The sequence below is a fragment of the Etheostoma spectabile genome, chromosome 13 (assembly GCF_008692095.1).
Source record: "Etheostoma spectabile isolate EspeVRDwgs_2016 chromosome 13, UIUC_Espe_1.0, whole genome shotgun sequence".
In the NCBI taxonomy this organism is placed as follows: Eukaryota; Metazoa; Chordata; class Actinopteri; order Perciformes; family Percidae; genus Etheostoma; species Etheostoma spectabile.
Window position 1 is genome coordinate 13,326,389 of NC_045745.1, and position 23,922 is coordinate 13,350,310.

The 23,922-nt window shown below is 38.1% G+C and overlaps 2 protein-coding genes and 1 long non-coding RNA gene across 4 annotated transcripts in view; 2 read left to right on the forward strand and 1 right to left on the reverse strand.

The window, feature by feature from the left end:
• Window positions 1-3,012, forward strand: part of rcc1l (RCC1 like) — an 11,599-nt gene extending 8,587 nt beyond the window's left edge. For both annotated transcript variants that reach the window (XM_032534253.1, XM_032534254.1), the window contains exons 11-12: window positions 453-538; window positions 1,185-3,012. In XM_032534253.1, coding sequence (XP_032390144.1) covers window positions 453-538; window positions 1,185-1,262 — 164 coding nt within the window. In that variant the 3' untranslated portion in view covers window positions 1,263-3,012. The remainder of the gene's footprint in view (window positions 1-452; window positions 539-1,184) is intronic.
• A 4,945-nt stretch (window positions 3,013-7,957) lies between these two features.
• castor2 (cytosolic arginine sensor for mTORC1 subunit 2) overlaps window positions 7,958-23,922 on the reverse strand; it is a 20,885-nt gene continuing 4,920 nt past the window's right edge. Inside the window, exons 2-9 of the mRNA XM_032534262.1 lie at window positions 20,323-20,393; window positions 18,301-18,494; window positions 15,925-16,057; window positions 15,375-15,498; window positions 14,494-14,604; window positions 12,316-12,398; window positions 10,671-10,765; window positions 7,958-10,155 (exon numbers count right to left, since the gene is read on the reverse strand). Of these exons, the coding sequence (XP_032390153.1) occupies window positions 10,093-10,155; window positions 10,671-10,765; window positions 12,316-12,398; window positions 14,494-14,604; window positions 15,375-15,498; window positions 15,925-16,057; window positions 18,301-18,494; window positions 20,323-20,393 (874 nt within the window). The 3' untranslated portion in view covers window positions 7,958-10,092. The remainder of the gene's footprint in view (window positions 10,156-10,670; window positions 10,766-12,315; window positions 12,399-14,493; window positions 14,605-15,374; window positions 15,499-15,924; window positions 16,058-18,300; window positions 18,495-20,322; window positions 20,394-23,922) is intronic.
• LOC116700800 (uncharacterized) lies at window positions 20,517-21,399 on the forward strand. Its single transcript, XR_004334738.1, has 2 exons — window positions 20,517-20,650; window positions 21,179-21,399. It is a non-coding gene; the product is annotated as an uncharacterized LOC116700800 (long non-coding RNA).

The window sequence follows — 23,922 nt, forward strand, 5'->3', positions numbered from 1 at the left end:
CCCCCCTGCAGTGACTATACTCTAAGGACCCCTTGTTGAAGATACCCGCTTTAAAGTATTGATTTTTGATTGATGAGTGAAGAGATTGTATTCCTAAACATCTGCTTGTGTTGTCTTTTTGTGTGCACCTGTTTTCTTGTAGCATATTTTACGAGATTTTATTCACTTATTATTTTTGTTTAAATCTAATATGTGTAATAATTTTTTTTATAATAAGGAGGAGGAGCATCTGAACATTGGCTATTGTTTAGACAGCACAACATTTTTAGACACATTTATACTGGAATATTATGAATTCTGGTTGTTATTATCCTTTTTTTAATAATATTCTACATGTCTGAAAAATCATCCAGCTGAAAGCTTTGACTTGCTTCAAACTGCAGCTGCCCTGCGTCGAGGCCCAGCAGGCGCTCAGCCTCACAGCGTGCTGATGTTTGATGGTTGCGTTGCAGATCGAGGCGAGCTCTTCGTTTGGGGGAAGAATGTGAGAGGTTGTTTGGGCATCGGGAAGAGAGACGACCAGTACTTCCCGTGGAGGGTAAGACAACACTGATTCAATATTAGTCATGTAAACAAGAGTCAACTATGCAGCTGATGTACTGTATAGAGGAAGAACCACACACATTTGTGGGCATGGAATAATAAGGGTTTTTATATGACTTCATCTTTTTTTAAATCATAATAGAATGTGCATACTCTGTAATGCATTTTCCTTGTTTCTTCATACTTAAATGAGTGGAAAAATTGTTAAACATTTTACAGCAAAATTATTTTATCATCCTAAGCCCACAAGTCCTTCAAAGCCATCCAAACAATATGTTGTTTAATAATGGCTGTATTTGTAGGTTTTTGTATCAAAAAGAACATTTTTTTGGGTGAAATGTGTGTGAAGGGTCTACAGATGTCCCCCTGTACAGAAAGTCTGTGACAAAAGTCTCACAGACTTTCATTTGCACGTCAACTCAAGACATTTGAAGGTGTTGGGCTCACACTGCTTATCACATTGTGCCATCCTTCCTTTTTTCTCCACTTTCAAATTTAGAAAGAAAATGCATGTTGCAGAAAGTTCACCTTGTTTATGTCAATTAATGTGGTTAGTAAAAGTGAACAGAACCAAATAGTGATAAGAACAATCTACGTTTTTACTCAATCTTCTCCTCTAAGCTGTGTGTGCTTTTCATCAGGTGACTGTGCCTGGTCAAGTAGTGGATGTAGCGTGTGGCGTTGACCACATGGTGGCGCTGGTGAAGTCCCTGCTGTGAGCTTCTGTGTTCCTGCAGCAGTAGATGAAAGGCTGGATGTTTGGCCGAGCCTCCCGCTGACCCTCGGGCGCCTCGGGAAGCCCACTGGGGGCTGCGCTGGAGTCTTGAAGCCAGCTGCTCTCCACAGGCAACGCGCACCCTTGTGTCCCTCCGCCCGGTGGTGACGTCAAGCCGAGTACAGAGCGCTTGGTTCTGCAGAAAACTGTCACTGAAGCAGCTCACTTAACTCTGCATGCGGGTCATCTGGGAAATCCATCAAAGGATAGATTTTGTTTTCTTACAACTAGAGCTGAAACGATTAATTGATTACGCCAAGCAAAACAGTGAAAAAATGTGAGTAAATCTCTGGGTGCTGCATCTCAAATGTGAGTTTTTTTTTTTGCTGCTTTTCTGTGATTTATGTTCCGCTAATTAAAAACTGAATGTTTTCGGTTTGATCAAACAAAACAAGACGCAGTTGCAGCTCTAATTACAACTTTGTTTTGGCCATCATTTCTATAGTAATGAATTACTTTAGCGTGTACCATGTAACATAACTGATTGAAATGATAGCCAGAACTAAGAAAATAAGACCCAGGGTTTTATAAACCGTAGGTTTTCTACAAGAAATCAGTCAGTGTATAGGTGGGTAAAACTGTAAAATGTCATGTTTTCTTTTGCCACTAAACAAGAAAATGGCTGAGAGAAAAAAATGGGCAGCAATCTGGGTTCCAATTGGCTATTAGTCTGGTGACGATTTAGCCTCTAGGGGCAACAGACACTATTTTGGGTGTTCTGTTGTAACCAGCGGGTATTCGGGCCAAGACTTCCTATTCCGTGCAACGGCATTGTTTACAGTCAGAGTCAATACTTTTTGTAGGGGTTTTAGGTCCAGACAATATTTCAGCTAAAGGGATACATATGACTTCCGATACATAAATAAAAAATTAATAAAACCATTTACCTGCATATGCAGATATCTGTTTATAGGGATTATGTGGGCAGTGGATAAAGTGATTTGACTCTTACAGTTTTGGGATGATCTCAAACTATATGTTATGGCACTCTGCAGGCCAGTGAAGTGTTTGTGACATATTATACCATTTGTAAAAGCGAGAAACAGCTAAACAATCTACAACAAAAGATTATCTCGCTGCTAAGTGCAAATGGAGGTGAGGGTAGGGAATCAATCTCAAAACGTAAACACGTGGGTCATTAGTGCATGCGGGCATGTTGTGCATATAGTGTTTTATGTCACGTGTCGTTCTCCCAGTCTGTATTTGAGGATAAACCCACTTTTCCCCCAGTGTTGAGTGCCATTATCCTTCTGAGGACAAAATACACACAGGCAAGTCCAAGCAATGTTTGACAACATTCCATACACAATTTAATTATAGACATTTATTTTCTATTTTATTCATATATTACGCCACTTTTGTGAACCCAAGACTTTTGAAAACTCATTTCAAGCACCAAAACAATTGAGTGTAGGTGTGTTTTCACAAGAGATTTGAGAAATATTTCCTCTTTAGGGCCAAATTACCTCTTGCACATTGCTTTGGAACAATTTTGGGTTTTATTATGCAGAAATCTGAGTTTGTTTTTGATATGAAACACATGGGGATCAGGTTATATGCAGAAAACTTAAAAGGAGAATTGAAGAAGATGCATCTTAAAATGCCCTCAGACCTCAGAGGGATAAACACATGTTGCAAAGTTGCAATGGAGAAAATGACTTATTATACTATATCAAAATAAATGTATTTTTATTCACCACAGTAGTTGAGTTGATAAATAAGGAAATTAGTTTAAGGTAAAGCTCTATGTATGTAAGGATTTATTTTACGGGTTTGAAATTTCTAATGATTTCCTCGAAGGTTTGACACTAATTATAAGTGAAATAGAGACTGTTTAATTGGTACACTTCCAATGATTTTTATACAAATATACTGTACATTTCCCCATATTTATACAAATGCCGATAAGGAAAAGTACAGTTAATGAAAGCTTATGTAAGTTATTCAACATGCTGTATTGCTGTAAACGGAGTGTGATAATGACTCAACACTGCAGTTAATTCTACATTTAGACACAACTGATGTTCACTGCATCGTCTTACTTTCTCTGTTTTGTATCAACCACAGAGTTTGTTTTTATACAAGACGTCAAACCTCTATTAGTGTGTCATTTCCTCATCTAAAATACAGACAGCTACAGTTATTGACACTGGTGTGACAGAAAGTCAATACATTGAAACCCTGACCAAAAGAATAGAAATTTTTCATCAAACTTTCCAACACTGCCGCACATTTAATGGGGGCGAAGAAGCCAGCACTTTCCTATTTCAGTACCGCTCACCAGGCTAATGATATGAAAATATGCATACACTTGAAAACCCATTTTGCATTGATTCAGTGATCTAAACGCTTAATAACAGGCGTTAGGAAGCTGCTCATATGTGGTTGGTGTATTCTGAGGACTGCGCTTGTGATTTAGTGTTTTGTACTCTGTATGCAAGGACAGCATTTTGTGTTTAAAAATAAGAATCTGGCTATTGGCATACAAGAGTTGCTGCACAATAAAACTACCAAAGCATTTTCAAAATACTGTAACTAATAATTATTATAAATGCTGTAACTTAGTTTTTTAAATCAGCGCAACGACAAGTCTGTTGACCATTCAGAAATGTGCAATCATACAATTTATACAATTCAATATTTAGAAATTCTGGTTTCTAATTTGGAGATTTGGATTCAAATGTAGCTTTTAAACCGAAACTGTCCCCCTCCTATTAAAGGTCCCATAGCATGAAAATGTCCCTTTTTGAGGTTTTTTAACATTAATATCCGTCCCCCCAGCCTGCCTATGGTCCCCCAGTGGCTAGAAATGGCCATAGGTGTAAACCGAGACCTGGGTATCCTGCTCTGCCTTTGAAAAAATGAAAACTCAGATGGGCCAATCTGGAATCTTGCTCCTTGTGAGGTCATAAGGGGCAAGGTTACCTCACTTTTCTCTGCTTTGCCCGCTCAGAGAATTTGGCTCACCCATGGGAGAGAGAGACATCATGGCTTTCAAAAGAACAAAGTGGCAGTTAATCAAGGCCACACCCCTAGCCTCCACCTTGCCCCCCCCTCTCCTCAATAAGAAAAGCTCATTGTGGGACTGGCTCTAGTGGCTGTAATTCTGCACCAAGGCTGAATTTTGGGAAAGAGACTTCAGATTTGGTATTAGGGGACCACCAAGGTCTATGTAAAAGCATACAAAAAGCACCAAGTCATGGACCTTTAATAAAGTAATAATAGTAAAGTATACATACATAATACTGTAGCAGCTGAGGGACAGTTTCTTTCTTACAGTAGAGTAAATGTGGCTAAGTCAGTACAATCACACCAGGACTGTTGCTGAGCTCCCTCCCCCCCAAGTTCCTGCATTCTGGGGCCATTCATCATTGTAACAACTCGGGGACCTCTCAGAGAGTATGGAAATGTATGTATGACAAAACTACTGAGTGAGCAAAAAAAAAAAAAATACAACCTGTGATCTATCCGTCAGGCAGGATGTGATTATACACGGACGATTTGAGAACAAAACCAGATTTTTTTTCACAATTATCTACAGGAGTACAAGTACCTCAAATGTGGCGTTCGCTGCTAAATGCTCCACTATGTTCACCGCTGAGCAGATGGGCAGGTGTACACTAGCTATTAGCTAAACTTCCTGTTCCCGCTATGAGAGCTCTGAGAGTGAAGCAAAACAGGCCGGACAGCTAAAAGCTCTGTGACGCGGAGTGGAGCTGCACATTTAGATGAGGATTCTCTGTATAATTGCTACGAGCGACCCTTTTGATTATTACAGAAATATTAATTAAAGCTGCTGTAATTTAACGTTAAGATGTGGTTCAAAGCTCCAGAAAAGGCCAGTAAGTGGACCTTGAGTTGAGGACTATTGTTGAGGTTATTGAATGTGGACGTTACAAACAACAGTGCAGCTCCATATTTCAGGTAAACATGGCTGGAAATCCTGTAAGGTGACAGCAGTAAACTGTGTGGTAGGAAAATGTGCTGCTGATATCCGGCTTTGTCAGGGTGAAGTGCTGACTCACTGCTATTTATACCTCACTCGTAAAGTTTTGATTTGTCATGTCTGTGGGTGGAGGTTTCCCACCAGTGGCCTCGCACCTCAACAGAATGTAAGTCGATCAAGCAGGGCAAGATCAGCATTTCAATTAGCAGTGATGAGATGTTCTTGTGTTTGCAGCTCTACTTGAGATTTGAATAGTTACTTTAATTGCAGTGAGTGGGACTGAGGGGGAAACGGGTCTAAAGAGTACAAGAATATTCAACACAAGTAACAGTAAAACTACTTGTGTAAAAATGTACTCAAAAGTAATAATTAGGTCGGTGCTTATTTTAAAAAAAAAACTTCCCATAGACAGACATGAGCCTGTGCATACAACTGATTACTTAATTAGAAAGCAGTGGTGATTTCTTTTGGCGTAATTTTAATTTAAAATTTTCCTGATGATACATACTTGTGCTTAAGTAATATTTTTCAAAGCATGTTTTTTTTTTCATAGTGTGGTATATTCATAGTGTGGTGAAGCAGCTTTCAGTTTCTATGCTCCTCATATCTGGAACAAACTCCCAGAAACCTGTAGATCCGCTGCTACTCTCAGTTCTTTTAAATCAAGGCTGAAGACCTTCCTTTTTGATGCTGCCTTTCTTTAAATTAATGCTCATTTCTTTCTTATGCTGCACTGTAACTTTTATTCTTGTGTTTTATGTGTCTATTTTTTTTAACTGTCTATTCATGTGTTTTACCGGTTTTTAATGCTTATGATTTTTAACTGTTTTTACTTGTGTTTTATCTGTTTAACTGATTTTGTGTAAAGCACTTTGAATTGCCCTGTTGCTGAAATGTGCTATACAAATAAAGCTGCCTTGCCTTGCCTTGCCTTACACAGTATTCTTATTTAAGTAAAGGCTCCAAATGAATCTTCCACCACTGTTAGAATGTAGCTAAATACATTTTACTTAAGTGGAATATTTAGGTACTTGAGTATTTCCAGTTTATGTTACTTATCTCCATTACTTTCAGATGGAAATATTGTAATTTTTACTCTACTATATATATATATATATATATATATATATATATATATATATAAACTATATTAGTTTAAGATTCAGATTTTACATAAATATAGGAGATTGAAATACTTACTGTAATTGAAATAGTTACAGTAATACAAGTAAATGTACTTAGTTCTTTCTACCCCTGTAGGTAAAGCCCAAGCCTTTACTCCGAAGTCAGTGAGCGGCAGAGTTGAACTGTCGGAGATTATGTAAGGAGAAAGATGATCGTGATAAGGGAAAACACTAACAGACCATGTCCTCTCCTTAACCCTGCTCTGCAGAGGGTGTCTGCAGCTGGAACAGCCCTCCACCCCCTTCTGTGTGCGGAAGTGAGCTGAAGCAGAGAAAAAGGTGGCGTGTGGAGGCAATAAGGACCCGGCTGTTCTCTGCTTTGTTTACTCAGGTCAAATAATACAGACAACTGATCTACCTGCAGTCTTCCCTGCTGTCGTCCATGTGCTGCAGGCTGGAGTGGAGGAAGGGTATCACTGGAGTCCACACAAGGGCAGGTGTGTGCACTAAATGTGGATTTTTCACATAAAAATGTGACTCAAATTACAATATAACTACAGGTGTACAACCCCTAAAGGCTTCAGTTATTTTTTATTTATTTGGTTAGGACAATGCACATTAATCAACATTTCTGTGAATGCGCCAGTGTTAGCCAATCGGCTATTGTTTCAACTGTAGTCCTACCTTGAGATAGCATGCATGTCTTTATGGTGGGAAGAAACCCACACAAACACGGGGAGAACATACAAACTCCACCCAGAAAGGCCCTGAACGACCTGGATTCGAACGAACCTTCTTGCTGTGAGGCAGAAGTGCTAACCACTTAGCAAACCATGCAGCCTTACACTTCTCAATATGACTGAGGTTGTGATTGATTTTGGTTTTACTTTTATGCTTTCATTACAGAAAAAGTCCAGATGGGCATTTAAATGAGACTATTAAACTTAAAAGAATAAATACCACATATTATTTTACAAATCAAAGCATTAAAGCAACAAAACGCACCTTTGCTCAGTTCAATGTACTCAGGCTACATCCTTGGTCTGGTATTAGCTCATAAGGACAGTTCATGACAGCAAACATTATATAGATATTGCTTTGTCATGTAGTCTCCTTTACTTTTACACTTTTTGAATGTACATTTTTATTGCACATTTTAATGTAATATTTATGATTGTTGACTTTTGCAGTACTTGTTTTTCATCATGCAGCACAATACCAAGATACATTTTCTTGTAAAAACCAACTTGGATATAAACCCGTTTTGGCATTGTGATGCAATTCAAAATGGTTTTATGTTTATCAACGTGTCGAGATACGCCACTTTTGACATATTAAAATTAGTAATACTGTAGTTCTGAAGTAACACCATTGTTTATTAGCTGAAGATAATATACTGTTAATGACTTTAAAAAATACTTGTATAGTACTAATAATGATGTCTTTACATTCTATTAACTCATAGATAACATTCTTTCAATCTGTCGCATATCATTGTCCAATATCTATGTCAAAATACTCCAAAATTTGATTGAGAATCTGATTTATCTTGAGGCTTTGACGACCACGTTGGGCAGCGACATCACCAGCTTATTGACCTACAGTACACACTGGGAGCAAATAACAGTGAGAGAACAACCCCCCGTTGTTAAGTAAAGCCAGCAAAAATGACAAATTGGTGAAAACTGGGCTCAAAAAAGAAAAGAAAAGCTTGTTTATTTTTTTCCACACAAGAAGCTCCAAATGAAAAGCTTTCAACATGTTTTTCTTTGAAATGGAATCAGAAGAAATGTCACCTTCCTCCTGTTTTAACACTGATAAATACAGGGTTTCTACTAATCAAATCTGACCAGAAGACTGGTCAGGTGCAAGGTGGTGTATAATAAAAAGAAAGAAAGAAAAACATTGTCACCCATGTGGACAGGAACTTTCTACAGTAAATAGCACCCCCCCCCCCTGTTTTCACATCAGTACAGCAGGCCTGTGAGGGTGGAACCTGCATTAAAGTGCAGACTGGGGCAGGAGAGGGGCAGCTTCAACACCTAGAAATGGACACCAGGGCTCCATCCCTGTGTGAACCATAGCTTATTCTTGTACATTGTCAAAGTGGCTCAGTAATTTATTACTACTGTAGATGCAAAACATTTTTGTCATTGCATTTTATCATTGGGTCTTTTTGCTGGTTCACACTGCGAGCAACATGATCATTAGGTCATCAGCAGTGACCAGAAAACAACAAGTTTCTTTCAGATATAATTGCTTGTTTTGTTGAAGGAATAGTTAGAGCAGAGGTTTCTCTATCAGTTTTTAGCCAAGGACCCCTTACAAGACAGAGAATGTACTGGGGGCCTACTCATGTATGTCACTTGGAATAATTTCGATGTAGCCTGTTTTTTAAACTATGTTCCTCACCCGCCGCTTCCTTTGTGTTAGAATTTGTATATATTTATTTATTTATTTATTTATTTATTTATTATCTCTGGTCAATTTCTGTGGACTTTGGTTAACTTCTCCTCAGATCTCTGCAGGGTAAATTCAGACAGTCTGTCCAATCTAAGTTTTCTGTTGCATGACTAAACAACCTTTGATCAACCAGAGCACGTTTTTCTTCTATCCAGGAATGTTGTGTGGACTCGCCAGACACTGTCCACAGCAGTACATCGCTTAGCTTCTGTGTCAGAACTCATGTCTGCTTCTCTAAACGGCGGCCGTGCCGACCGCCATCTACTGTAGCTAACACACTGACAATAGATAAGTACCTCATACTACCCCAACTAAAAGATCAAAACTATCCCTCTAGCTTTTTTTAGATTAAATAATAAATTAATCCCAATGTATATGCTCTCTGATGTCTATGATTAGAGACAAAAATTGTGGTTACTAGCCACAGAAACTATATAAAAAAACAAACAAACACATATTTATAGATCTAATTTTAAGTGACGCATCACCACCAGGTTGCTCACAGTGTGAATTTGTATTCATTTTTAAAACACAAAAAATTTGAATTTCCTCATCATGATCTTGGATTTACTTCATGTTCCACCAGACCAAGCATCTAAATTTAACAATGAACTCCAACAGTCAGATCATTGCTGTGAATAAAAGATGTTCAACAGCTACTAAAAGCACCAAAAAAACACACACACACCATATTATTCAACCAGGGGCTATGTCATCGTTGGCTGTCTCAAAAATTGTCTCCTACAATTGCACACACGTATAGTATTTTTGACAAAGGCATCAGTTTAGGCATTCAAACATCTTGGCACTGAGACATTACCTGTGGAAAACTAAACAAAACTTATGGAGAGCTTGATATAATATTTCTTTTGTTTTTGAGAGTACATTCGTCATCCTTCCATGAGAGGAATTATGCAACTAATACAGTATGGTGCTCATGAGGGTCAGGGAGTGGGAAGAAGCAGCTTTTAGAAAGGAAACGAAGCAGTCGGATAAACTAAAGCAACAACTACCAGAGCAGGCAGTGGAGGGCCTCGAGTGCCAAGGAGGGGTGGGGGTAAAGAAAATGGCCGAGTAACAAAGGCGTCCCTAACACACCGTCACACTCCCCAGCCACACTTTGTGGTTAGATCCCTTCCTTTCAGAGCCGATCCACAGTAGTCCGCTATTAAGCTCTTGGCACTTTTTGGACATGATAAATGATCAACGAAATTACTTTGAAAACCAGTCTTCGTTTTCCTTCACTGTGCCGTGCTCTTGGTCCGCAGAGCTCCGATCACACTTTGGATGTTTTCTTCGGGAACCTGGAGAAGAATTGAGGCTTTAGAACATTCTGACAGCTGCATTTTACTGTAGAGACCGCTACTCACGATTGTTTGTTTGTAAAACATCAGAAAACCATTTCCATTACAATTTTCTAGATACCAAAGTGACGTCATCAAATGTCTTGTATTGTCTGACCAAAAGTCTAAAATCCAGTGTTGGAATGTAAAAAAGGACATTTACCTAAGGCCAGCACTTATGTGAGGTACATGTACTTTACTCAAGTATTTCCATTTTGTGTTTCTTTATACTTCTACTCCACTATATCTATTTGATAACTTTAATTACTAGTTCCTTTTTAGATTCATTTTAGATTTAGCCATTCTGCCTAATGAGTATAAACGCAACACTTTTGTTTTTGCCCCCATTTTTAATGCTTGTTTCATGCCCGTTTATTGCTTGGCAAATCAATTAATGAACTAATTGCTGCAGCTCTCCAGCAGATACACAGTATTGAGTCAAAATACTGTAACTGCATTGAGAGGTTCCGTCTTACCAGGGCGTGGTCAAACTTGAAGGTGCTAATGTAGTAAGCTGGAATGTCAGCCGTTGCCAGGGGTTCTGATATTTGAGCCACGATTCCGCACTCATCTGCGAAAAAATAAATAAAAATGATATGCTATATTACTGACTGTTATTATATATCACTTACAGTACGTGTGTATGGACATAGTACAGCAGTTGTTCCCAGCCTTTTAATCAAATGAGCACCCCTTCATTAAAAGAGAATCCAGTCGATTTCAACACAAGCTTTGTTGTCTGGAAATTTGGGGTGCTGTCAGTAGCAAGAAAAACAAAAACAATCTGTGCTGCCTACACCGTGTTATCCTCCTGCTAGAGTTAGCACCCAACAGGCTTAAACAGGGCAAGTTTTAAACGTGTTTTTAGCCTCTAAACATGTTCAAATGTCATTACAAGTGCCAAGCCATGTGCAGTGATTCCTTCCGAGGGAACACAGTGAATCTGACTGCTGTAGATGTGACAGAAAGCCATAAAGGGTGTGTTAATCCAAAGCTCTGTTTATTTCCTGTTTTCCATTGAAGTCCACACTAGTCGATTCTCACACTCATACAATCTAATTTTCCAAAATGTATTTTTTCCACAGAAAAACGATTTGCCGTGGTTACGTCCTTAGTATTCACTATGTAGAAACAGTTTGTCAGTTTTGGAATGTTAAACTCTTAACACATGATACCTAAAGATGTCGTTCCCAAACTTTAACGTGCTTGATGGTTGCTTATTTGGTCATTAATATTCAATGTTGTAGAAAAATACTGAAGGTGCAGGTTGGTGTGAGCTGCGCTGGTAGTTATGCTGTATTTATTGCACAATAATCACACCAACTTGTAATCATACTCCTTAACATATCATAATTTCTACTTTTTCAAACTAGATGAGCAACTCCACTGTCTTCCCCTGCCCACTGAGTTACAGGTATGCTGGTTGGGAATCACTGCAGTACAAGATCCAACACAGGATCACACTTGTTCAACAAGTACATCTAAATCTGACATTATACACTATTAAATGTCCCATTATTAATGTTAAAACAATCCATCATTACAGTTTTTATGTGACATTTGCACAAACCACAAATGTCATTTTAACATGTTGAAACAATAGCCAAAAAAAGACACTTTCTATAGAACATTCTACTCATGAATTGGTAATTGCACAGAGCATTGTTGCCAACTTTCTTTTAGGGAAAACAAGCACTGGCTACAACAGTTTCCACATGAAATCATAAACTAGTTTTCTGTATGTATTTACTGTGTTAGCTGCTTGTTTGGATCACACAGGCAGGCAGCACCAATCGACACCAGCCGAACAGATTAGTCGCCTGATGCTTTAAGATTCAACACATCAACTCTGATCCTGAAAGCTGAAAAAAAGTTGTTAAATTTGCTGTTAACTGCTGCTGAGAGATGAAATCATCGTCTGCTGTGAAATTCTCTAAAAGTAGGTTGGTTTGTGGAATCTGTAGTTCTCATAAATAATTTGAGTATAATTATTATACCGATGCTTCAGCATACATTGTGTTTGGAGATGGGCTAATCTCTGATCCTGTTACTGTTCATCTTTACCAACATATGGCCTGTTAGTAGCCACGCCTAACTAGCCTATTGGCGAATAAAACTCACCAAATCCTAAAGGTTGTCCCCCGATGCGAACCATTTTCCAAAGCTCACCAGAAGCACTGGTGAAGAGAACGTTGTTTGGAAATCTTGAAGAGAACAAAGTACAAAGAAATTAACAGATTACAGCTCAATATATATATATATATATATACATACATATATACATACACTACCGGTCAAAAGTTTGGGGTCACTTAGAAATTTCCATTGCACTCCATTATAGACAGAATACCAGCTGAGATCAGTTGCACTGTTTTTTTTATTAACAGAGCAGCAGTTTTCAAATTACATTATGTGCTTACATAATTGCAAAAGGATTCTCCAGTGTTTTCTCAGTTAGTTTTTTAAAATGATATCAGATTAGTAAACAGAATGTGCCTCTGGAACATTGGATAAAGGGTTGCTGATAATGGGTAATGTAGATATTGCATTAAAGATCAGCCACCCACTCAGATCAGCTGGTATTATGTCTATAATAGAGTGGCATGGAAATTTGTAAGTGACCCCAAACTTTTGACCGGTAGTGTATATGTATACATTTTACGTTTCTGGGGCAGAATATAACGTTTGAGTAAAACTGAATCAACAAGCACTTTCAGTTTTTTCCGGACAAAAATCATGTCACAGTGATTTTTGAATTTGTGAATATTGTTACAGTCAGAAATGCTCCTCTGAGTGGGCATGTACATGTGTGATTGACAGCCCTGGCCATTAGACAGTTGGAGTAACTTTACAGATTATTACAAACAAATCATATTATTGCAGCTGTAAGCAATCCAAAAGAGTGCTGCCGCGAGGGACTAAACACTCATGTGCACACATGTGACGCGCTCATGATTGTATTGCAATGATTTTATTTTTCTTCTTCTTCCATATGTACAATACACTTAGCACTTCTGTTACCTCATGTAATTGGTCAATTTATAAAATATGATACTGTGCTAAATTACATGTAGGGCGGCCTAAAGTCTTTATACATACCTTTTTACTGCATAGAATACTAAGCTATTGAAATAGCCTCATAATTGTTGACATGATTTTATCAATTATGTCTTAATATTAAACGTACATGTGGCACAGTGAATCCTTAGGATGAACTGTGTCTGTGGATGACTACTTTACCTATAGGCCAGTAAGCCTATCATCAGTTGGGATTTATATTAGCTAATAGTATGTTGGATTCGTGCTAAAACATTTTAGTTTTTGAAGAAAACTTATAAAAATTAACAAAATTTTGGTGGCCCCCCTGCATTGACTCTGAGGACCCCCTGCAATGCACAGAATGAACCAAAAATATAAAGTTATCTCTTTTGTTTATCTTTCTTTTAAAGGAGACCACAGGAAATGTAATTAACAGAGCAGAAAAAAAAATGCAATTTCACTTTTAATTCTTAAACTTTAGAAAAATAATAAATCTGATATTTGACAAAGACTTCTGAGATGTATCACCTTCAAATGTTTTGCCTCACTCTCTCTACTTTCGAGGATGTCTTTGTTTTGCTCTAGTTAACAGGTGGTGGACACCTGGCACAGCAAACAGATACTGTGTGGAGCTGCAGCAGCTGAAGAAGCTAACTATTAACCACTCGGATGAACATCAGCAGGTGAATTCTGTTACTGCTGTTCAACCTGCCGTGCTCAAAAAGAGAGCCATTGTAAAGTTGAGCAAAAATGGGTGACCTATTCCCTTAAGGCAACACATGAGGTAGTACAAATGTGGGGACAAAGCTGACCTACATGCTTTAGTAGCAAAATATGAACTTGAAAAAACAATGAAAGATTGGTCTTTCATAAGACATTACTGACCCATAGAAGTGATATGTTATTTGTGAATGAACTATGATCAATGCTAATGTGTTGCTAATAGAGGAGCAACTCCATGGGATCTGTAGCTGCTCAGGTTTCTTGGAGCCCTTTCTACTTAATTAGAGAGTATTCTGTAAGAAGGAATGAGTCAGACTGAAACACACTGTGACTTAAGTACATTGTATAAGCCCAACTGCTCTGCTATTGCTGAGCAACAAACTAATCGCCCCCGGAACAATCATAAATTTGTTCCTCAACATAATGTCCCTGTCTGACTTAAAGAAAACATCTCAAAAGAGCGTGTTGTTAAGCAGCAGCAGCAGCAGCAGCAATTTAAATACGTTGTTGTGTCACATGTGTTTGTTGCTACTCAACCTTTGAGTTGTCTGTTCGTCCATGACCAGAGAGATGTAGCCCTCGATCAGGGAGAAGGAGAAGAAGCGGATGTGGCTGGAGTCCTCGCTGGATGCTCCGCTTTCCTTTGGACTTTGGAAAGAGAAAGGCACAACAGTTAATGTGTTTGAACTGGTAACGCAGGAATCGCATTCTGGTAATCTCACACCTCATGACCTTACACTTACAGTCGTGTCCAGTTAAATGACGTGTAGTTATATTGATGTTTTTTGTCTTTCCTTTAATAATAACTATAAAAATAAAAATTTTAACAGAATACACCAAATGTATAATTTACATTTCAAAGCGTTTTGGCCCCAAAAAGAAGAAGATTGAAATGATTTAAATCACCCTGTGGGGAACATTGATGTCTGAACCAAATATACACTCCACCCTTGAAACATTTAGAAGACAACCAAAAATGTCAATCGTCAAAGTCATTAGGATTCTTCCTCTATGGACCATGAATCTGTACAGGTTTCATGGTATTCCACACAACATTTGACATATTTCTGTGTTGTCTGCCTGCGTCAAAAGTGGTAGACCAACCAAATGACTTTTCCATCCCCAGAACACCACTGCTAGCAGGGTTAAATACGACTCAAGTAAAGTAATTACAAATACTGCTACACAACAAGTAAAGAAAACAAGCTTCTTCGAGTGGTTTTTGATTTAAAACAAGCAAAATACAAGAAGAAATTGATCTTTTTAGTTTTGTTCCTCTGTGCTTACATGATTGTAAAGATATTAGTTTACACAGCTGTTGTAGATAGCATCCTACAACTGACACTCTGACACTCACAACTGACAGATTTTGTCCATAAGTTCTCATTTTCATACACTAAATCATTTCACTTTCTTACCCTCCAGAGTAAAACATGACATCCATGAGCAGGGTGGCTACAGAGGGCAGTGTGTCTGGGTCCAGGCTGGTCACACAGAACATGTTGCTGGGACTAAATAAGGGGTGAATGATGGGACGGGGCACTGAAAAACAAAGATGATTGACTAAATTAGGGCAAGCAACTTATTAATCAATCTCATCACATTTTTTAAAACTGCTATGTAATGAACTTTCAAGCTAAACTTCAGAACCAATACGTGAGAGAAGGACTTAAAGTACTCAGAGTTGAAATAGTTATGTCAGAGTGAAATCTCTCAGCAGGCATTTTGATGTTAAACAGATGTTGCACCAGTGTTGAAAACTGTAAATGTGTGTAGAGCAATTTAAGTCCAACAAAAGTTTCCCAAACTGTTTTAAAATGCTTTTTTTACTCTGATATATTATGGAAATGTTCGAGCAGTTTGGGTTGCTGTTAAACGTGGTCACTTCCTGCATGTTACCATTCTTCGATAGATGCTTCTATACAAAAATAAACATACCGGTATATGTTTTTTGTTTTTTATGCCTACCGAGTTTAGGCTTTACAAAGCCATTGGTGACTCCCAGATCGTGAGCAGCAAAAGTCTCTCCGTTGACCACCCGGAGCAAAGTGAATTCGGAAGACAGCGTGTGCATGACCATCGGCAGATCTCGCTCTCGTACCTGAAGACAAAAGAAATGAATGAGTGAGTTGAAAACAAATGTTGGATAACATCGTGAAATGTTTCTTCTATGTCTGACGAAAACAGGATTTACAGAAATTAAGTTATTAGTTCGGGTAGAAGGTAGTGGGTAAAAAGCAAACTTTGGAACATGGAGGAATCAGAAAGACAATCAACCTACATGCAAAAGGCATTTCCTTTTTTTTTTTTTAAACAGGTTCACAGATTTTTGGGTGATTGGTCTTCCTTGAGGGTATTATCAAAATTGTATTTGAATGTATTCTGAAATATTGCCATCAAATGAAATTAATGGAATTCCACAGTAAGATTTACTGTATATTGATTCAACATTATACAAACCTATAAAGATTTATATATCAAATATAATGGAGCGGAGTATATTGGATGGACAATAAGCCTTGGTATATCTCAAAGGTGAACTCTGAAGCTGGTTAAAAAGAGTACCACAAGTGTTTCCTTACCGAGGGTGACAGCTATTGCGTCACTTGTGTGTGTGTGTGTGTGTGTGTGTGTGTGTGTGTGTGTGTGTGTGTGAGAGAGAGAAGAAGAAAGCTGGTGTGTAGCTGCTGTGAGCGGCTTGACTCAGTCAGGATAGTCATGATTCCGTCTAAATGAGAACATTTGGGTCAGGTTTTTACGGCTTTATGTAACATAAAATACCCTATCAGGGAAAAACAACACACACATCTTAAGCTTGTCTATTTTTTGGTCTGCTCAGAGATTTGGTAATGCAATTTGACAAAGCGCGAGACAAGGATGGAAGGAGAAGAAGGGTGGTGGGTGTGGGCGACAGGGTGAACGCAGCAGTTTTTTGTGTGCCTTTTTTTGAACTGATTTACCAGTAATTAGGATTGTGGGTAGGAGCAGCCAGTGTGGAAACAGGAAACAGGAAACAGACCCGAGTAGGATACCTGGAATTCCAGTAAGAGGCTGAGTAAGAGCCGCTGATCCCCTTTACATAACAGATTATCAACATCCATTTTCATAAACATGCTGCTCAGCAGAACTTGTTTTTCCACTAAAGCAAGGCAATAATAAAACACTGCCTGTGGTCGGAAAGGCTTCAGTAGGAGAGAGGATTTCTTCCTAAATCAAAAGGAAGTGGGTCTGTGAGAGGTACACTACATCCAAGGTTATTGCTTTTTCATGCCAGCCACTTTGATCATAGACGATTGTGTTGCCAGAGGTTGCATAATAGACAAACAATTCAACTTTTGAAGCAAGCTGTGAACCTGATCAATAACATGATTAACTTCATTTATTTTGTTTTTAAACCGAGTCCGGGATGAAAAATAAAACATTTCAAATCCCCCTCCAAAAAACCGAAGGGTAGAATTAGTCATCATAGAAGATATTTTCTTTTGTTTTTATAGTATTTTCTGTTGGCATTTTTTTTCTTCAATAGCCTTTCAATTCTGTAACTGCCTCTCTGTATTCAATTCAGTTGAATTAATAATATCAAGTAGGTCTAGACTACACTGTATAATTTACAAGGACCCAACAATTCTAGCAATTCCCTATATTACTATTATCTATAAAATAGTTTATTATTGGGCCTTAGTGACCAACCATTTGTTAAGAAGAAATTTCTTCTTTATATCCACAGTTTTCACAAAGATTCTGAGATTCACCAGTGTTTTCTTATTTGGGATTTTTTGAGTAAGGCAAGGCAAATACCTCAGACGCCTGAGGAAATTTCCCTAAATACTGGGCAATTTCTAGTCTAGTCTGGTACAGAAACAGCACAAACAAGAACACAAGGTTTATTGTCTGAACATACAATAAGGGGTGTCTTACACTGCCTGAAGGATATTTACAGATGCAAGAAAAAGGCTAGCAGAATCATTTAAGAACCAGCAGGGTAACAGCCTTTTTTCCCTGTTGAGGTCGGGAAGAAGGAACCGGATACACCAGGCCAGCACTGAGAGGCTCAGCAGGAGGTTCTACCCTCAGACCACTAGGATTCTTAATGAGGACACATGAGGACCTACCCCCCATCCCACACATGACAAATGAATTGATTTTTTTTGAAGAAATACAACAAATTTAAGAAAAAACGTAGGAAGTTATTGGTGAACGAGGCCCATTTGGCATTGTATGCCAGTCCTGTGTGGGACTACCATCACATTCACAAGGGATTCACAGAAAAGAATTTATTGCCAGCGTTAATTTTGAAATGATACCAAATGATAGTAGTATTGGAACATTATAATCCACACTCACCAGAATGAAGTCTGTCTGATATGTTGACAGCATGAAAACAGAAATGTTGTGGTCGGCCAGCGGTGCAATGACTGATTTGGCGATTTTGGTGACTCCGATGGGTTGCGAGTTGGAGGCGTTGCCGCCCCCTGACACCACGTTAAGGGCCAACCACGTGGCATCAGCAACACTGATGTGCTCTGACTGGGGCAGCTCTGTGAATTGACAGACAGTCATGTCAAAAAAGAACACAAATGCAGCAGTTCTGTCACTCACAAGTTCACATAATTAACCAATAAAACCTGAGGAGAGGTGACTTGACCTGATTTAGGACTAACTAAAAGAGGCTATTAGGCTTCACACAAGGTCAGGCATTACCAATAGACTATAACAGTGGTCGTAACACACAGCTGTGTTTTCATAACGTACAACAGTGCTTAACCTGCAGCCAGTTCATACATCTTTTTTTATACTTGTTATAGCTCTTTGCTAAAAATGCACAAGTAATGATACATTTCTTAACATAAGTTTTTAAATAGGAAAGAAACTAGAAGTCAGCGTTAGCAATGAGCATGACTAATAGTTGTTCCTTATTCCTTGTTCTATTTCCTGTTTTTCATCTTTTTTTACCCATACTTTTTTTAATATATTGAGCGCTATTGCCAATATCTTTTTATTATGTGGAATTATACAAAATTATTCTTACCCTCCACTCTTCAGTGTCGGAGTCAGTGACATAGCAGACTGTATTAGACCAGCTTTTCTGCCTGTCCTACTAAATACCAGTCTAGAAAGTGGTACCTACCCCTATTTTGGTTTACATTTTGCATACATATGTTGCCCCGGTCCTAATGAGTTAAGAAAGACTCAAGAATATTTGAGATGCAAGTTAAACCGGCCCTTCCTCCACATTATAGAAATAATGAGGCAGAAGTAGCCACGCTGTTCCTTTTACAAAGTATTTATAAGCAATAAAACACTAGCAATAAAACTGCATTAGAGCTGCAACAATTACTTGATTAATCATTAAGTTGATTGAAGGATTATATACACTATATATATATATATATAGTATATTGTATTGTTTTTATCATATACTGTATAATAGAAAATGAAATTTTTTGGGGGATTCTGACTGTTGGTGGAATTAAACAAGCAATTTAAGGACATCCCTTTGGGCTGAGGGAGGTTGTCATAGGCGTTTTTTTTTAACTAGTTTTTAACATTTACACACAATTAGTCGATTAATCAAGAAAATAATCTTCAGATTAATCAAAAATGAAAATATTCATTAGTTGCAGCCCTAATAATGATTGAAAAGCTAATTAATAATGTTAATATGTAATAGCATTGTAGTGAGTGTACCAAAAGCATTTACTATCTCAAAACATTATCTGAAATATTAGTCAAACTCAGTCTAGTTCAGTTAATCAACAACCTTTTATTAAACAGGATATTCAATAATATTAACCCAAGACTAACATTTACTGCACGCTCACCTTAATAAGTAACTGTCAATGGATTGGATTGTGTAATAATTCTTAGACATTATAATGTTCACGTCAGTATTTAGGCCTAATCATCTGTTTTTAGATGCATATGGACATATTCTGTTTATATGAATAAGGGTAGAAAAATATATTTTCAGTGTATTCTGGAATGTAAAACATGTATCTAACATTGCTTGCTTGAGCATCATAGTTTATTTCAACAGAAAACAGAAACCTACACAGTCAGAGCCAGTCACCAGAAGAAAATACCTGCAGCAGTTATGCAACAAATAGCCTGTAGTCTCCAGGGTAACCAGGGAGGGTCACCCTGGAAAAGGGTGTGTAATGACATGAATTCACTTAATCAGCCAACCACAAAACACAGCCACTGGCAGCTTGGCCTAACATCCATAATAGCAAAGTGTGCTCAACCATTGGCGGCTGAAGCTACGTGGGACTGGAGAGAATCAGAGGTTACACAATGTGATCTTTTCCTGCCGCCCCGATCTATGGTTGCCACAGCGACTTTAAAGATCCACAAAGAGAGGCCCACCTTTAAAGCCTTCCTCGTCGACAATAATGGTGTAGTCCTCTGGAGTCTCCGTCAAACTGAAAAACTTGCATCTGAATGGGAGAGGAAGAAAATGAGAGAACAAATCAAACAGTGGATACTGATATCTGGGAAGATCCTTAGAATAGATTAAATACAGTTGAAAACCTACATGCTTAAATATTCCACCGCTACATCAAGTCTGTCGCCCCCTGAAGCATTCATAACATACACATCAAATAGTGTGTTTGGAGAATTAAAGAGACAGTTTCATAATAGAAGATCCATCAATGAGATGTGCAGGGACCAACACAAGACTGCAACTATGCTTGTAAATGTCTTCTTTATCATTTCATATTAAATATGAGGTTTATAACCGAGCTATCAATAAAGCACAGTTCTGCATATAAACGTCCCCAATGCCAAGTGTTGTGAGAGGAATTTCAATGATCATCTAGAGATGTTTTTAAAAACACATACATAAGGCTAAAAATATGACTTAAACTCTAAAATTATATTTTTTAGCTATCTGGTCACGTGGCTCAATGGCTGGCAATGTCGTTCTGTTGATCAGTTTGCCACTTGGGTCCAGACTGAAATATTTCAAACAAATGTTTGATGGATGTTAGATGGATTGCAATAAAATTTGCTACTGAAAGTTGTGGTGCCCACAGGATGAATTGTAATGATTTTGGTGATCCACTGCCATATAATATAGCGCCATGGTTTTCCTTACAATGAGCCTCACATAGCCACTAGACTAGTGGCTTTAGACTCATTGTCTTGTTTATACATGAGTGCATGTATTTCCTTTCTCACATTGTCTCACTTCTGATATGTTTTTCCTGTTTTATTAGAGTCTGACGAGTTGAAGATATACTGGGTGACAGGTTGGTTGAATTTCTGCTTGCTTGCTTAATGTAGGTTCTACGTTAGACATTTATTGAATACATTCAGGTTGGTAAGAGTTTTATAATGTTGTTAAATTGACAATTTATTATCCAGCCCTACAGACGAATACTTGTGTTTTGGAGGTACTTTGCAAAAGGTAACGCGAAATGGCAAGACAAGTGGTCCACCGAAACACAGGTTAACTCATTCCACTTTTTAAAAAGTCTCTGTTTAAAAATCGGCACAATTGTGTTTTCATGATGATAAATGTTTTTATATATTGAACAAAACTGGATATCAAACCTTAATTTTTAGGTCGGACAGAAACGTGTCTGTGGACCAGACTGTCAAAAAATATTCAGCATCGAAAGATGGCATCTAATCTCTGGTCAGATTCATAATCTTGTTTACACGTGGTCAGTTAGTTCCTGATTTTAACCAAAATTTGGCTAAATTTAACTGTATTTATTTGCCAACACATGACAAAACTTTGGTTTCCTTTTGTGAAATCTTATTACACGTCCCTTTTGTTAAAACCAACTTTTTCCTGTAATATTGTGTGTGTATATGTATCATGTTTCTGTCTGAAATCCAACTGTCAAGGTTCAATGTGCCAAACCAAAACTTTTCTTAGATAATTAAGGATATTGTTAAAAATCGGCTTGTAATCATGTCCAGCATACTTTCTTAAGCACAAATGAAAGCAGTGCACTGGAAAAACAACATGCACTATTAACAATACTGTGATAACCACATCTTTACAGGCAGCAATGGAATGCTTACATGTCATATTTGGCTGAAAGGTGTGAAAAACCACAGTGGAATAACAAAACAGACTCAACAATGCTTTATGTGGGAACGGCAGCATTTCCTCTTGGAAGTAAATGAGCTGTCAAGTGTCACTTTGACTTGCAGTGTGTTTTTGCAGAGCCAGGATATTAGGATTATGAGGACTGGAGTTTTTTTCTCGTGCCTGGATTAATGACAGTTTTCCATGCAGATCAACAGTGAAATGACAAATCATTGCAGAGATTCAGTATATTAAACTGAGGGGGAGATTACTGATCTATTAGCCAGCATTACTCACATTCTGTGTGCATGGAAGGAACGTCACAGGGACTCTTTAAATCAGTTTGTACTAAAAAGCATTGCCAACCACTAACAACAGAGAAAAACCACAACAAATGTGTTATTAAAAACTACCCTTCACTTGGGAACACATTAAAAGAAAACACAAAGGAAACTAAACATTGCTGCACCAATTCTTTTTTTGTGAGTTGTTGTTGTAAGTTCATAAGTATTTAGTGTCATCATAAGAGGACATAAAAATCTCCGCTGTTTATATTTAGGGCTTGGTATCGAACCCCAGTACTTTTCTGGTAGTGACTAAATGTTTTTGTGGCATTGAGTATCAAAAAGTGCCAAGCGTTGGAATCAAACGTCAAATCAGTTTCTGCAGCTTGTTTACTCATTGATATTCCCTTCTCAAAGGAAATGTATGTGCTTCTTGATCTAAAGCTGCATTAATTGTTTTTTTGTGGCCATTTGGGGGGCAGCAGAACAACCTTAAAACAAAACACTGACACATAAGCATCTCCCAATGTTGCTCTGGTAAACATGTCAGCAGTCAGTTGCCTATTTGCACATCCAGGGCAACATTTGCATTAATTTGTGTTGAGTTGTGTATGTGGCCACCTAAAGTTCAATATTCACTCTCCTTTTAATTCTTTTGTGTCTCCACCAACTTCCGAGGAAAATATGTGACTGCTAAATGCTCCACTGTGTTCACCAGCTAGTCTGTCAGCTAGTCACTGTGTGTGCTGTTTGTTGCTGGACAGGTAGTGTACAGTGGGTTTGATTTCTTTTTTAACCAACAACTGAGGCCTGCTGCTGAGTTGAGGTTGTCAAGAGTTTCTCAATGAGCGAAAAGAGGCTAAAAAGCTCTGTTGTTGTGAGAACTGCAGAGTTGGGTTTGTCAATCGAGTGACACCTTTCGCACTACACTTTTGTCATTTGAGCCATTGTTTGTATCAAAAATAAAGATTAGGCCTAAAGCAGTCTAAACAAGAAGGTACTGAAAAAAACATTGCATTGGGTATTATGGTGGTACCAACATTTACCCAGACAGTAGTTTTTCTGCTTTGCTATGGATTTGTAGCCTGGATGCCAGACAAACTTAGCCCCGCCCACGACATTTGAAGTTGGGAAGTTCGGTCTAGATTTGATCCGTTGTGGAGTAACAATGCTCGAACCAAAGCTGTTCGGACCAATGAAAGGGTCAAGGCGGGCTTTATACCATGATGGACAGATGATCAACAGTAACATAATCAACCACATCACCAAAGAGCGCTAGGGTTGAATTAATTTACAACAAAGACGGCGGCCACTGGAGAATTGAGATGTGTAGATTCCGCTGTTATAGAAGATATCAACAGCGCATTCATTTAAAAGAGAAACAGAGAACCGCGATCAAGGCATTTATCCATGGGAAAGAGGTTTTGCCATCCTTTCCACAGGATTTAGCAAAAGTTCAACATAAGTTGCATACTCTGTTGCTCTGATTGGTTGTTGGTCTATTTAATTGAGTGCAGAGGCACTTTCTTTCCTGGTTCGGTTGAAACACGCCCCATAATGTCAGACTAGATTCTGAGTATGACATGTCAGGCTAATGGACTGGAGTAAAGCTAGTTTAATTTAAATTATCAATATGGG